The sequence below is a fragment of the Oncorhynchus kisutch genome, linkage group LG26 (genome assembly GCF_002021735.2).
Source record: "Oncorhynchus kisutch isolate 150728-3 linkage group LG26, Okis_V2, whole genome shotgun sequence".
NCBI lineage: Eukaryota > Metazoa > Chordata > Actinopteri > Salmoniformes > Salmonidae > Oncorhynchus > Oncorhynchus kisutch.
Genome location: NC_034199.2, coordinates 44,598,075 through 44,613,935, shown reverse-complemented (window position 1 = coordinate 44,613,935; position 15,861 = coordinate 44,598,075). Strand labels below are relative to the sequence as shown.

General features: G+C 41.1%; 1 protein-coding gene and 1 long non-coding RNA gene across 8 annotated transcripts in view; both read left to right on the top strand.

Moving 5' to 3' along the window:
* Positions 1 to 9,616: 9,616 nt before the first annotated feature.
* Positions 9,617 to 11,359, top strand: LOC109870669 (uncharacterized). Of its 2 annotated transcripts, XR_004205607.1 has the most exons (3): positions 9,617 to 9,735; positions 9,919 to 10,228; positions 11,106 to 11,359. It is a non-coding gene; the product is annotated as an uncharacterized LOC109870669 (long non-coding RNA). The 2 variants fall into 2 exon arrangements; XR_002252199.2 differs by having other exon boundaries at positions 9,617 to 10,228.
* A 2,903-nt stretch (positions 11,360 to 14,262) lies between these two features.
* The window catches only part of LOC109870994 (alkyldihydroxyacetonephosphate synthase, peroxisomal), a 49,689-nt gene continuing 48,090 nt past the window's right edge, over positions 14,263 to 15,861 (top strand). For 2 of the 6 annotated variants that reach the window (XR_004205606.1, XM_031805474.1), the window contains exon 1: positions 14,263 to 14,479. Coding sequence is in view for 4 of the 6 variants with exons in the window: in XM_031805474.1 (XP_031661334.1) it covers positions 14,304 to 14,479 (176 nt within the window). In the remaining 2 variants the exon portion in view is untranslated. The remainder of the gene's footprint in view (positions 14,480 to 15,861) is intronic. The other 4 variants (XM_020461730.2, XM_020461727.2, XM_031805475.1 and 1 more) reach the window with 4 other exon arrangements.

The window sequence follows — 15,861 nt, the reverse complement described above, 5'->3', positions numbered from 1 at the left end:
AGTGTCACCAGCAAAGCACCCCACACCATCACACCTCCTCCTCCATGCTTTACGGTGGGAAATACACGTCTTATAAAGACTCAGTGGTTGGAACGAAAAATCAAAAAATTTCCGAGCTTTACAGCGGGAACCACACATGCGGAGATCATCCGTTCACCAACACTGCGTCTCCCAAAGACACGGCAGTTGGAACCAAAAATCTCCAATTTGTACTCCAGACCAAAGGACAAATTCCCACCGGTCTAATGTCCATTGCTCGTGTTTCTTGGCCCAAGCGAGCCTCTTCTTATTATTGGTGTCCTTTAGTAGTGGTTTCTTTGCAGCAATTCGACCATGAAGGCCTGATTCACACAGTCTCATCTGAACAGTTGATGTTGAGATGTGTCTGTTACTTGAACTCTGTGAAGCATTTATTTGGGGCTGCAATTTCTGAGGCTGGTAATTCTAATGAACTTGTCCTCTACAACAGAGGTAACTCTGGGTCTTCCATTCCTGTGGCGGTCCTCATGAGAGCCAGTTTCATCATAGCGCTTGATGGTTTTTGCGACTGCACGTGAAGAAACTTTCAAAGTTCTTGACATTTTCTGCAATGACTGAACTCCATGTCTTAAAGTAATGATGGACTGTCGTTTCTCTTTGCTTATTTGAGCTGTTCTTGCCATAATATGGTCTTGGTCTTTTACCAAATAGGGCTATCTTCTGTATACCTCCCCTACCTTGTCACAACACAACTGATTAGCTCAAACACATTAAGGAAAGAAATTCCACAAATTAACTTAACAAGGCACACCTGTTAATTTAAACGTATTCCAGGTGACTACCTCATCAAATCAAATGTATTTATAAAGCCGTTGTTACACCAGCTGATATCTCAAAGTGCTGTACAGAAACCCAGCCTAAAACCCCAAACAGCAAGCAATGCAGGTGTAGAAGCACAGTGGCTAGGAAAAACTCCCTAGAAAGACCAGAACCTAGGAAGGAACCTAGAGAGGAACCAGGCTATGAGGGGTGGCCAGTCCTCTTCTGGCTGTGCTGGGTGGAGATTATAACAGAACATGGCCAAGATGTTCAAATGCTAATAGATGACCAGCAGGGTCAAATAATAATAATCACAGTGGTTGTCGAGGGTGCAACAGGTCAGCACCTCAGGAGTAAATGTCAGTTGGCTTTTCATAGCCGATCATTCAGAGTATCTCTACCGCACCTTGAAAACAGCAGGTCTGGGACAGATAGCACGTCCGGTGAACAGGTCAGGGTTCCATAGCCGCAGGCAGAACAGTTTAAACTGGAGCAGCAGCACGGCCAGGTGGACTGGGGACAGCAAGGAGTCATCATGCCAGGTAGTCCTGAGGCATGGTCCTAGGGCTCAGGTCCTCCGAGAGAAAGAGAGAATTAGAGAGAGCATACTTAAATTCACACAGGACACCAGATAAGACAGGAGAAATACTCCAGATATAACAAACTGACCCCAGCCCCCTGACACATAAACTGCTGCAGCATAAATACTGGAGGCTGAGACAGGAGGGGTCAGGAGACACTGTGGCACAATCCGATGATACCCCCGGACAGGGCCAAACAGGCAGGATATAACCCCAGCCACTTTGCCAAAGCACAGCCCCCACACCACTAGAGGGATATCTTCAACCACCAACTTACCATCCTGAGACAAGGCCAAGTATAGCCCACAAAGATCTCCGCCACAGCAGGGGGGCGCCAACCCAGGGGGGCGCCAACCCAGACAGGAAGACCACGTCAGTGACTCAACCCACTCAAGTGACGCACCCCTCCTAGGGACGGCATGGAAGAGCACCAGTAAGCCAGTAACTCAGAGAATCCCAGTGGAAAGAGGGGAACTGGCCAGGCAGAGACAGCAAGGGCAGTTCGTTGCTCCAGAGCCTTCCTGTTCACCTTCACACTCCTGGGCCAGACTACACTCAATCATATGACCCACTGAAGAGATGAGTCTTCAGTAAAGACTTAAAGGTTGAGACCGAGTCTGCGTCTCTCACATGGGTTGGCAGACCATTCCAAAAAAATTGAGCTCTATAGGAGAAAGCCCTGCCTTTAGCTGTTTGCTTAGAAATTCTAGGGACAATTAGGAGGCCTGCGTCTTGTGACCGTAGCGTACGTGTAGGTATGTACTGCAGGACTAAATCGGAAAGATAGGTAGGAGCAAGCCCATGTAATGCTTTGATGGTTAGCAGTAAAACCTTGAAATCAGCCCTTGCCTTAACAGGAAGCCAGTGTCGGGAGGCTAGCACTGGAGTAATATGATCACATTTTTTGGTTCTAGTCAGGATTCTAGCTTTATGTCCTGAATAACCTGTACCCCCGCACATTGACTCCGTACCGGTACCCCCTGTATATAGCCTCAATATAGTTATTTTATTGTGTTTAAAAAAATTTTTTTTTTACTTTAGTTGATTTGGTAAAATATTTCTTAACTCTTTCTTGAACTGCACTGTTGGTTAAGGGCTTGTAAGTAAGCATTTCACCGTAAAGTCTACACTTGTTGTATTCGGCGCATGTGACTAATAAAGTTTGATTTGGTTTGATTTTATTTAAACAAAGCGTTATGTTTGGGGCAAATCCAACACAACACATTACTGAGTACCACTCTTCATATTTTTAAGCATGGTGGTGGCTGCAGTTTATGGGTATGCTTGTCATCGGCAAGGACTAGGCAGTTTTTCAGGATAAAAAGAAACGGAATAGAGCTAAGCACACGCAAAATCCTAGAGGAAACCTGGTTCAGTCTGCTTTCCAACAGACACATATCTATGGCAAGACTGGAAAATGTCTGTCTAGCGATGCTCAACAACCAATTTGACAAGAGGTTGAACAATTTAAAAATAACAATGTGTAAATATTGTACAATCAAGGTGTGCAAAGCTCTTAGAGACTTACCCAGAAAGGCTCACAGTGGAACCACTGCCAAATGTGATTCTAACATGTATTGACTCAGGGGTGTGAACACTTATGTAAATGACATGTCTATATTTAAATTTTCTAAAGATTTTCAAAAATGTCCAAAAACATGTTTCACTTTATCATTATGGCTTATTGTGTGTAGATTATTGTGGCTTATTGTGTGTAAAATCAAATGTAATCAATTTTGAATTCAGGCTGTAACACAACAAAATGTGTAATAAGTCAAGGGGTATGAATACTTTCTGAAGGCACAATATATGCTACAATGGGAATGCAATGAAGATAATAAGAATTTAAATTTAAGCTATAAAGGCACACTCGTGCAGAATATTGATCACTGTGATTGTTTTCAATGGTACTCTAGTTGTTTCCAGCAGGCCTCACAGCTTACTGGTAGAGAGATGGGGTGGCAACTCATGAAACTTGGTACAATACATAGCGACCTCTTCTGGTTAGACGATGCCAAAGTATTTAATAAGCAATAAGGTCCGAGGAGATGTGGTATATGGCCAATATACCACAGCTAAGGGTTGTTCTTACACACGACGCAATGCGGAGTGCCTGGATACAGCCATTAGCAGTGGTATATTGGCCATATATCACAAACCCCCGAGGTGCCTTATTGCTATTATAAACTGTTTACCAACGTAATTAGAGCAGTAAAAAAAATAACTCTCTGATATACCACGTCCGTCCGCCAATCAGCATTCAGGGCTCGAACCACCCAGTTTATAATAGCTTGTATAGCACAGCAGTCGCAGGCCCTTGCACCCTGTGCAGAGCCAAGCCATTTAGACGTTATGGTGCACAGAGTCCGTGTAACTTTACCAGAGCCCCAGAAAAGCCCCAGACTGTTGACTCCAGACCAGGTGGTAGCCTACACACTGTTGCCTTTCATAAGAATGGATATTTGCAACACAATACAGGAATTTCACATTCCCCACTATAGCCTAGTTGTGTGCACAAGTACATAAACATATATATACAGTTGATGTCAGAAGTTTACACACAATTAGGTTGGAGTCATTAAAACTCATTTTTCAACCACTCCACAAATTTCTTGTTAACAAACTATAGTTTTGGCAAGTCGTTTAGGACATCTACTTTGTGCATGACACAAGTAATTTTTCCAACAATTGTTTCCAGACAGATTATTGTCACTGTATCACAATTCCAGTGGGTCAGAAGTTTACATATACTAAGTTGACTGTGCCTTTAAACAGCTTGGAAAATTCCAGAAAATTATGTCATGGCTTTAGAAGCTTCTGATAGGCTAATTGACATCCTTTGAGTCAATTAAAGGGGTACCTGTGGATGTATTTCAAGGCCTACCTTCAAACTCTTTGCTTGACATCATGGGAAAATCAAAAGAAATCAGCCAAGACCTCAAAAAAAAATTTGTAGACCTCCACAAGTCTGGTTCATCCTTGGGAGCAATTTCCAAACGCCTGAAGGTACCAAGTTCATCTGTACAAACAATAGTACGCAAGTATAAACACCATGGGACCACGCAGTTATCATACCGCTCAGGAAGTAGAAGCGTTCTGTCTCCTAAAGATGAATGTACTTTGGTGCGAAAAGTGCAAATCAATCCCAGAACAACAGCAAAGAACCTTGTGAAGATGCTGGAGGAAACAGGTACAAAGGAACTATATCCATAGTAAAACAAGTTCTATATCGACATAACCTGAAAGGCCGCTCAGCAAGGAAGAAGCCACTGCTCCAAAACCACCATTAAAAAGCCAGACTACAGTTTGCAACTGCACATAGGGACAAAGATCGTACTTTTTGGAGAAATGTCCTCTGGTCTGCTGAAACAAAAATAGAATAGTTTGGCCATAATAACCATCGTTATGTTTGGAGGAAAACGGGGGAGGCTTGCAAGCCGAAGAACACCATCCCAACCGTGAAGCACGGGGGTGGCAGCATCATGTTGTCGGGATGCTTTACTGCAGGATGGACTGGTGCACTTCATAAAATAGATGGCATCATGAGGCAGGACAATTATGTGGATATATTGAAGCAAAATCTCAAGACATCAGTCAGGAAGTTAAAGCTTGGTCACAAATGGGTCTTCCAAATGGAGAATGACCCCAAGCATACTTCCAAAGTTCTGGCAAAATGGCTTAAGGACAACAAAGTCAAAGAATTGAAGTGGCCTGACCTCAATCCCATAAAAAATTTGTGGGCAGAACTGAAAGTGTGTGTGAGCAAGGAGGCCTACAAACCTGACTCAGTTACACCAGCTCCTGTCAGGAGGAATGGGCCAAAATTCACCCAACTTATTGTGGGAAGCTTGTAGAAGGCTACCCAAAACATTTGACCCAGGTTAAACAATTTAAAGGCAATGCTACCAAATACTAACTGAGTGTATGTAAACTTCTGACCTACTGGGAATGTGATGAAATAAATAAAAGCTGAAATAAATATTCTGACATTTCACATTCTTAAAATAAAGTGGTGATCCTAACGGACCTAAAACGGGGAATTTTTTACTAGGGTTAAAGGCCAGGAATTGTGAAAACCTGAGTTTAAATGTACTTGGCTAAGGTGTATGTAAACTTACGATTTCAAATGTATTATTATATTAATCTTCCAATAGTCAATAACTTGATCTTTAGGCCTATGTCTTAATTCTTTAAAGTAAAAAAAGCATGCATATCCTGAAACGTGTTGATGGAATATTAAACTAGTACAATAAGAGCCTCTAGTCCATGTATTCCCAAACTGGGGTACGCGTAATGCTGTCGGGGGTACGCCAAATAAAAATGTGATTCACATTTTTTAATTTTTTATAAATAAAATAAAAATGATCTTCACATTTTCAAACAGTCCTTTTATATTTTCCAACGGGGCTATACATTTGGGGGAGTTTTTTTTCCCTCGCCTGAGAAGCCTTGTTTCACTGCCCAAAATAAAAATGTAACCATCTAGTGTTCAGTAAAAAGAAAAAACACAATGTCAAATACAGGTAGCCTCGTCAAATAATTAACATCCAATCACATTAACCGTTACTCTCTCGCGGGAATTCCAAAAAAGGTCTGTATGTTTCCAAACGTAGCTGCTGCTCATTCTGTTAACTCGAAAATTGATAAATGGTTAAAAAAAGGCCCGCGTCCATAGACACATACCAGCTCTACTGGTAGTACTGCTACTACCAGCAGTACTACACCTGCACCTGTCGACTACACAAGTTGTTCTGCTAGCATCAGTAATTCTACATTTGTTGTTAGCCCAGCTAGCTTGGACACTGACAGTTGTGAATCTGATGCAGCCCAAGAGCTACTGCTCCCTTACCCGGGAAAGCAGGGATGTTGGACCATCGAAGACGCGCAAATATGATGAGAACTACATTGATTTGGGGATCACTTATATTGGGAGTAGTGCCTTTCCTCAGCCACAGTGTGTTATACAGTGGGGCAAAAAAGTATTTAGTCAGCCACCAATTGTGCTAATTCTCCCACTTAAAAAGATGAGAGAGGCCTGTAATTTTCATCATAGGTACACTTCAACTATGACAGACAAAATGAGGGGGAAAAATCCAGAAAATCACATTGTAGGATGTGCAAAAGTACTATCTCACAACTCAATGAAACCTTCACTCTTTATAAACAAAACATGCCAATTTGAAAAATAAGCCATGGGATTTTTTTGAGTGAGAATTAAGACACCTTTCGAGTAGTAAGACATGTATAAAAGCAACAGATACCATTAATAAGAAGGGGCTAGAAGAGTCTTATATGGTGAGCTACTGAGAGACTAAGACAGGCAAGCCCCATACTATTGTGGAGGACATCATTCTTTCTGTTACTGCAGATATGGCTGGGACAATGCTGGGGGAAAAGGCCAAAAGTACTATACAGACAATGCCTTCATCAAACAACACTGTTTCATGACACATCAGTGACCATGGCAGGAGATGTTTTGAAACATTTACTAATTCGCATATGTAACGGATGTGAAAGGGCTAGCTTAGTTAGCGGTGGTGCGCGCTAAATAGCATTTCAATCAGTGACGTCACTTGCTCTGAGACCATGAAGCAGTATTCCCCTTGCTCTGCAAGGGCCGCGGCTTTTGTGGAGCGATGGGTAACGATGCTTCGTGGGTGACTGTTGTTGATGTGTGCAGAGGGTCCCTGGTTCGCGCCCGGGTATGGGCGAGGGGACGGTCTAAAGTTATACTGTTACACATACAAGCCAGTGAATTCCATGCGCTACAGCTGGATGAGTCAACAGACGTGGAGAGCCTGGCACAGCCCCTGGTATATGTCCGTTACCAGTGGCGGTTCTACCTTGTATGGCTCCCTGGGCGAACCCCCCCTTCAGCCAAAAAATCCCCACCACCAACTGTAATTTTTATTTAGACATTTGGAACAACACAAATAAATCATCATATCATTTAAAACAATACGAATATAAAAATATATACAAAAATAAGACTCAAATATCAAAAAGTAGTAACAAAGACAAATAGAAACAAATTGTAATATATAAATACAAGTAAAATAAGAACTTCATTATTGCACTATTACCCTATTGCGAACAAAAACACACAAATAAAACTAAATTGCACAAATCCTATATCACACAAATACACAAATGGAATAACACATTTATAAAGAAGAGAATCTGATTATTACACTATTGCACTTCAAACAAGAAACACACAAACTAAATTGCACAACTGACATCTAAACCCTGACCTTTCTTGCCTTCCTTGACGCAAAGTCATCGATGACATCATCATAAGAACTCTGCCCAGCAATTGCATTATTTAATACTGCACTAAGGCGTTCCTGTGACATGGTGGACCTCAGGTAGTGTGCAGACTGGTTTTCTATTAATCTTAATGATTTTGCACAAACCAGTAAAAAAAAAAAATTAAACAATATGTCTGTAAGACTATATATTCACAGTATTATGAATGAATTGTGGTTTATTTGGTAGCATTTCGTAGTGTGACTGATTTTATTAATTCCATTAGTACTGTACAAAGTTAGAGGTGTGTTATTTGATAAAATCCCCCTATACCCCTACCTCGGGCTTCCAGAGGGGAGACCTGAGGTCAACCTACCCCCGCTACACCTACCTCGGGCTTCCAGAGGGGAGACCTGAGGTCAACCTACCCCCTATACCCCTACCTCGGGCTTCCAGAGGGGAGACCTGAGGTCAACCTACCCCCCGCTATCCCTACCTCGGGCTTCCAGAGGGGAGACCCGCTCCCCTCCCCATCTTGTACTTCTGAGTGGGAAACCTTCCCAGGCAGTAGCCTGCCTAGCTCACAAACTAGAATCAGAGCGCCCACTCCGACAAGGTTCATTGACTCACAGTCCCACACGGTGACATGATATCATTGACGTGACGTGCAAATGAGCGATAGAAAACCGATTGCGCAAATGTCACCAATCAAAATGTTTTTTTTTGTGCTGGCACCCTGTGCCGCCCCAGGGAAGATGGCGTGTTGGTATCTGTACTGATGACGCAAAAGCCATGACAGTGAGACATAGTGGAGTGGTAACGCGCGCGCAAGCAGTTGCTCCTGACGCCACTTGGGTCCACTGCAGCATCCACCGAGAGGCTCTTGCTGCCAAAGGAATGCCTGACAGCTTCAAAGACATTTTGGACACTACAGTGAAAATGATTAACTTTGTTAAAGCAAGGCCCCTGAACTCTTTTCTGCACTATGCAATGATATGGGCAGCGACCATGTAATGCTTTTGCAACATACAGAAGTGCCGAGATGAACTTAGGGTTATTTTTACTGACCATAATTTTCACTTGTCTGACCGCTTGCATGATGACGACTGGCCTATCTGGGTGATGTTTTTTCTCATCTGAATTGATCGGAATCTAGGATTACAGGGACTCTCCGCAACTATATTCAATGTGCGGGACAAAATTGAGGCTATGATTAAGAAGTTGGAGCTCTTCTCTGTCTGCATTAACAAGGACAACACAGAGGTATTCCCATCATTGTATGATTTTTTTGCATGCAAATGAACTCAAGCTTACAGACGATGTCAAATGTGATATAGCGAAGCACCTGAGTGAGTTGGGTGAGCAATTACGCAGGTACTTTCCCTAAATGGATGACACAAACAACTGGATTTGTTATCCCTTTCATGCCCTGCCTCCAGTCCACTTACCGCTATCTGAACAAGAGAGCCTCATCGAAATTGCAACAAGCGGTTCTGTGAAAATGTAATTTAATCACAAGCCACTGCCAGATTTCTGGATACGGCTGCGCTCAGAGTATTTGCCTTGGCAAATCGCGCTGTTAAGACACTGATGCCCTCTGCAACCACGTACCTATGTGAGAGTGTATTCTCGGCCCACACTAGCATGAAAACTAAATACAGGCACAGACTGTGTGGAAAATGACTCTCTCCAAAACAACCCAACATTGCAGCGTTATGTGCATCCTTTCAAGCACACCCTTCTCATTAACCTGTGGTGAGATATTCACAACTTTCAATTAACAAATCAGGTTTAAATATAAGATGATTAAATATAGAGCAAATTTATTGATTATTATATTATTTGTGCCCTGGTCCTATAAGATCTCTTTGTCACTTCCCATGAGCCGGTTGGGATTTTTTTTTTAACTCGCTCATTTTATGTTTAATAAATGTATCATATAGTGTGTGCGTGGCAGGCGTACAATTACGTCAAAAAACAACATGAGAGTGCGCTGACCCTGGTGCTCAAGGGGGTACGCAGCTGAAGGTTGAATGTTTGAAGGGGTACAGGACTTTAAAAAGTTTGGGAACCACTGCTTCTAGTCTAACATTCGGACACCTGAGAGGTTGGGACCACTTTGCAATTAAGTAGCGTTTGAAACATGTCTTCTTTATGAGGTGGTCATACGACGAGCTCCAACAATTTATCTGTAAAGAGCCTCACTACCTCTAGCTACCTTACCTACTACACCGTACACTTACTTCACTGTTCCACTATCTGAAATTATACTGGGTTTTTTTTCCTCAAGCGCGCCCACGAATACGCGTTCACGTTTGGCAGCTCCACGTCGACATTCTTCCAGCTACAGACTGAACTGCACAGGGCTGAAAGAATAGAATAAGAGGTAAAAACGGCGTGAATGCACCAATACGAACACTGTATAGAGGCTCCAAAGAGGGACGTCAACCGCGAAATTAGGAAGTGGAAAAACTCTTGCTTGCTTTGATAGTTTGTCCTGCAACCGTTGTAGATAGGCCACTGTTTTTTGCATTTTATTATCGGTTTGCCCTCGTGCTTGATCGCAGCTGTTCCCCTTTAAGAGCTGCCGTTTCTACCAGGTACCGTATGATCAGTTGCATTTCTTTAGCTTCTCATTATAATGTTCACATTTAAAATATGAAGCTATGCTATGGCATTTCACATCTGCTAATAGAATTCCAACATCTTTTAATTCACTGTTTGATTTTGGACTTTGTAACTTCATGACAATAAGCAACTCTCCAAACTGTATTGAATATACATGTATTTGTTACTGTAATCTGAAGTGGAATATGTTGAATATTTGCCTTGTTGTATAGGTAGACTATATTTTCATTGAAATTCAATCTGTGGCTTGTGGGGAAAAACTCCCAACAAGTAGGTTAAACAGCGTAATGAACGTTGGGCGTCTTACCCTTGGAGTGAACGATTCAACATGAACAAATTCATGATTTCAAATTTGGAACCCTTTTAGGCACGTCATCTGTTCCACATATGGAGTGCCCTAATTGTTGCCTTTACTACCTTGAAGATAGTCAAGGTTGAACTGCGAAGTAAAAACCTTATGAACGAAAATGTATCTTGCCTCTTACTGTGTGATATTGTATGATTTCATCATTTGTGTGGTGGGGGGGGGGGTTGGTGTCAGAGTGTGAGAATCAACCCAAGTTTCCAACAGCAGTCTTTCCATTCACTCCTCTCTGTGTTTTAATAAGCCCAGAGAATTAGTTAAAGTTCCACATAATACACTTTTTGTAAAGCACTCAGCTGTGGTTGATTTCAGTTTAATCTCAAATCATGGTTGATTTTTAACTTTTTAGGTTTCAATAGTGTGTTCAGAAAGTCATCCCAACCTCCATAATTACATATTTTCCACACTACAGTGTTAATTCAAAGTGTTGATCAACTCAGCACATCAATAGGAAACTTACATTTCATTGTCTTTGTATATTGCAGGTGGAGTAGTGAAAAAGGGGGTTGGCACTGTGGCTGTCCAAGTAAAGTTCTGCGATACACTTCGACTCTAATTGTTTGCAGTCAGTGCATTACAGAACTTTATTTTGGGAGTTAATGCTCTGGGCCTGAGGGAAATAAATCTACCATCTGGAGAGCGGGAGCATTATTCCACAACATGGCCACTTGCAGACTTCAATAGGGAAACTCCCTTGTCACTAAATATGTTCTTTGAATAAACTTTCTTTTGACAATGACATGCCTTGTGAGTTTTCACCTACTTGTGAATGTATTTATTTGCTTATAATTAAAAGACTCACTTTGGTCTGTTGGTATCAGAGTGAAATGTCTGAATTTATGACTGAAAAAGGGAGTAGTAGATTGTTGCATCACTTTCTATAGGGTGACCCAGCGAGCCATATGGAAACTCCAGACTCCAGTCATCCCTCATGTTCACTTTGTCATGTGACTCATGGAGGTGAGAAAGTTCAACAAGAGCAGTTTAAATGTTCAAACCAATTTTTCAGTGACCTGGATCATAATGTACGGCTCCTACCACATATTAATGAACCTTATCACAACCCATAAACATTGTCAAATATTTTTTTTAAGGATTATTTTTTGTTGTGTATTGACATTGTATCCTGTGAATGGAAGTTATGCCTAATTATCTGTTGTATCATTCATTGCTGGAGTGTTGCAAATATAAATCTAAAACTATTTCAGAGATGTATATGACAGCCAATAGTTAGTTAGGATGAAACGTTGCTATTCTGCAGTGTAGGCTGTCTGTCCAAGCAGTATGAATCAACGGTTCTTTCAAAGCAAACTTCTCACACACAAAAATGAAAGGCAGATAATTACGTAACTAAAAGTGCAATGACATCACTGGTTCTATAAAGGGCACAAAACGTGTTAGTGTAATTTAGAGGTTCTCTGGAGCTTGTGTATACTTGTTAGCGCTCACCAGCCAAATGTGATCCCCGAAAATTGCGTACTAAGTCGCATGTGTAGATATGTGCTCCACGTCATTGCTCTGCTGTGCGTGCGCGTCTTGCTAGCGGTCACTCAAATGGCGAGGGGCTGAAGCTCATTGGCTAGAACTCGAATTGCTAAGGGGCATGGGGGAAAATGTTAGGGAAAAGGCACAGCTGAGCTTCCAGAAGAAAAAAAAAGTCGCTTTCAAACTAGGGAGTTCATGGATAATTGAGGTAAAACAGTACATATGCTCATTGATTACACATGTATGAACTACACATTGATACGTTCGGTTCAAAGCAGGAGGATTAAAAAAAAAAATACTACGGTTTGCGGTCCAAACACTTATTAAGACAGACCCTATCCCCTCAGCCATAAAATTAAGTGGACACTTCTGAAGACGTGTCATGACGTCTGACGAGTATACACTTGCAGGGCAAGGGAGGAAGGAAGAATTTTTAAATTGACCACTCTTGGCCGGAAATTCATCTCTCTCTCATCCCGCGATGATTGAGTTGTTTTCAGCCACCGGTAGCTACAGTCAATTATGGTTGCATGTCTACTTATATTAAATATATAAATTATTAATATAAACCTACTGTATGATAGCTAGCAAATGAATTAGCTAATTAGCTAATTTCCAAAAGATAACCAAACAAAAACATTTAATTTTTACATAGTAGCAAAATGTCTAGCTTATTTGCATTCGTTTTTACTTACACTTGTATGTTGACAACTCCATTGATGTTGTTTTTAAGTTTTCACTGACTTAGAGGATGTACAATTTCGCGAATTGAATTTCAGGCCCTGGGGATGACATTATTGTACACTCGCAAAGCCGACTTAAAACGAGGGCTGAGGGGCTTACTGTTGCACATTTCCCTTGCTTGGCTAATCATTTGGGCCACCCATCAAGATGGCAACAGGGATTCCCCCAAGGGCATAAGGCCAAGGTAAGTGGACGAGGGTGTGTCTTTTAAGTGTTTGGACCATAGCCCTAGTAGTCACCAAAGTTCCAGACCATATTTTTAAAGACACATGCACACATTTAAGCAACATGACATATTTTTCCTGCTATTAAATTAGATTACTTTCTTATAATAAAATCAACATTTTTCTCTGTGTTTTGACAAAGTTTTGAATTTCAGTTCTCCCAAAGCCCAGTTCATTCATCATGGTTAATATTTAGAGAGCTTCTGTGCTAAGCGTAAGTAATCATTAGGTAACCTGTGCACGGATCAAATCTGTCTGAGAAAAAGGCAGTCACCGGCACAGTGAAAGAAGAGTTGCGTTGATGCATGTTGAGAATGCCATTCTTATAAACTGGAATTTCTTTCACTTGCCATTTCTCCTGAAAGGATGACCTCCGAACTATGGGCATCAAGTTTCCATGAACTAAAGACCTACTCTCAAACTCGTATGAATGTAACTGACAGTCCAAATCAACATGCTTGTAAGCTAGTCCTATGCTACAAAACTTGTTATGGAGTGATGATAAGGGAAAACTCATTCATTTATATTCTTCCAAGAATCAATATAATTTTTGGAATGACAATTGAACAGCAGTAAATCACACATTGTGCCTTGTAAAAAATATTTGTCTAATATAAGCTTTTCCAGTGACTGTAACTCTCATCAACTAGATTCAACTGCGGGACTATTTTTTATTCTTGAGCTGATGGTCTGGGGAACGGAACATAATTACAAATAATTTGACTGTGAATTCACTGCAAGAATCCCAAACAGATATAATATTTGACTAAAACATAACAATTTAAAACCTTGCTTACATTTGTATCCAATCACGTTGTCTCTCTATTATGCATGGGAATACTTGGGAACATATTTCTCAAATTAAAATCACTTGGAGCTGATCTCCAGGTGTTTTTACAGTATTTTATGTACAACAATAAAATATACAAATATATATATATATATATATTTAACATTTTTTTTGCTCAGAAAATGTGTTGGGCCAAATAAAACCACCCGTGCAAATTCGGCCCGCGGGCCGCCAGTTGGGGAAACGTGCTCTATGGACTACCAGCAATTCAATTAAAGTAACAGCAAAGATAGGGGATAATGTAACCAATTTTGCAACATTGTAATATGTATTTGAAAACACAAATGAAATGCAAAGCATGATGGGATTTGATTACAATTTAGCTCATATCCTATTATCGTTGTGACAGCTGCCTTTCCGTGCACAAACACGGAAGCAGTATGGCGTCAAACAACAATAGCTCCGACAGGCAACGAATTGCACAGCAAAGATTAGGCAGAATTGCAGCGCATTTACATAAACATGAGGACGGTAACTCGGGAATTATCGCAAAAGAATGCAAAATTGATGCGACTGGTTCAACGGAAGAGAATAAAGGGACGGTGCCGAGAAAGAGGTAGGAATTGGCGGTGGTAATAGGGTAGAAGTGGCTGAATATGAGGGCTATCCTGGCATGCTATCTTGTCATTTAAAAACACATCATTGGTGTCTTACTAACTGAGATCTCCCTTGACATATTATTTAGACATCTCTGCTTTAATTTAGCCAAGAAAATGAGCCAGCAGAGTGTGCGGTAGTGGTCCTTAAACAAAGTGTTCATTAATTGAAATGGGTGCGGCGGGACTGTATTCAATGCTTATCTTTTTCATTGTAGTTAGTTAGGCTATTTATTTAAAATGTGTTTCAGTAATGTTTTGATCTCTCCCCCTGTTGAAATTAAAGTTCAGGTCAATCCTACACATTTGTCATAGCTTGCCAACGTTATATGACCCACACTAGCCGTCTAAACTCCTAGATTTACGATGGAGTTGAGCGGCGACTAGTGTGGGCGGACTGGAGCTCCTACACCACATAAAATGCTTTTCTTTTTTGTATAAAACAAAACTACTTATTTCAGAACCCAAAGAATAGACTGGAATTACACACAAGTGTTCTGTTTAATTGCGGGCTATTCTTTTAGGTGCTGGAATTAGTAGGTTATGATGATAACACTAATTGTATCTGACCTCGGAGCTCCAGTCTGACACCACTAGTCGTCGCTCAACTCCATCGTAAATCTAGGAGTTGAGTTTAATCGGCAAGACCCACACGAGCCGCTCGTGACAGTGGGCAGCTGAAGTTTATGTAAAACCACAAGATCAGCTTGCCAACATTTGTGACTATTTCAAGGTAGCCTATTCCATTATACATTAAAACTACGGGTGACGTTTTGAATGCTGACAATATTCTGAACAACGACTAGGGAAATGTCAACTCTGTTTGAGTGACATGAACAGAACAAGCTAGCTAGCTACTATACATTATTGAATAGAAGGGATCATTATAATGGTAATATTTTTTTTATATTCTTCATTATATTATCATATCACATTTTTATCTGGAGGTTAATGGTTTTCCAGATTCAGAAATGGGATAAAGTTGAGCAGTTTAACTTAAACTTGGATCTGATTTGGCCAAGACCTGTGGTGGTCTGACAATCAGTTCGTAATGAGACGAGTTGAAAGTTAAAGCTTTCACAATCGTGCTGTAGTGACATAAAAATTAAATCAGGGTTAAGTGCCTTGCTCAAGGGCAATTGTCACCTTATCAGCTCGGGTATTCGAACCAGCGACCTTTCATGTAGAGGCCCAACACTGCAACCGCTAGACTACCTACCACCCTGTGACAGCTAGTGTCAGATATGCCTTAGACCACACTTCCATACTTGCATTTCGTATTGAGTATTGCATGAACCACTCACCCATGTAACACTGAACAATCCATTATCCTGCATTCAAC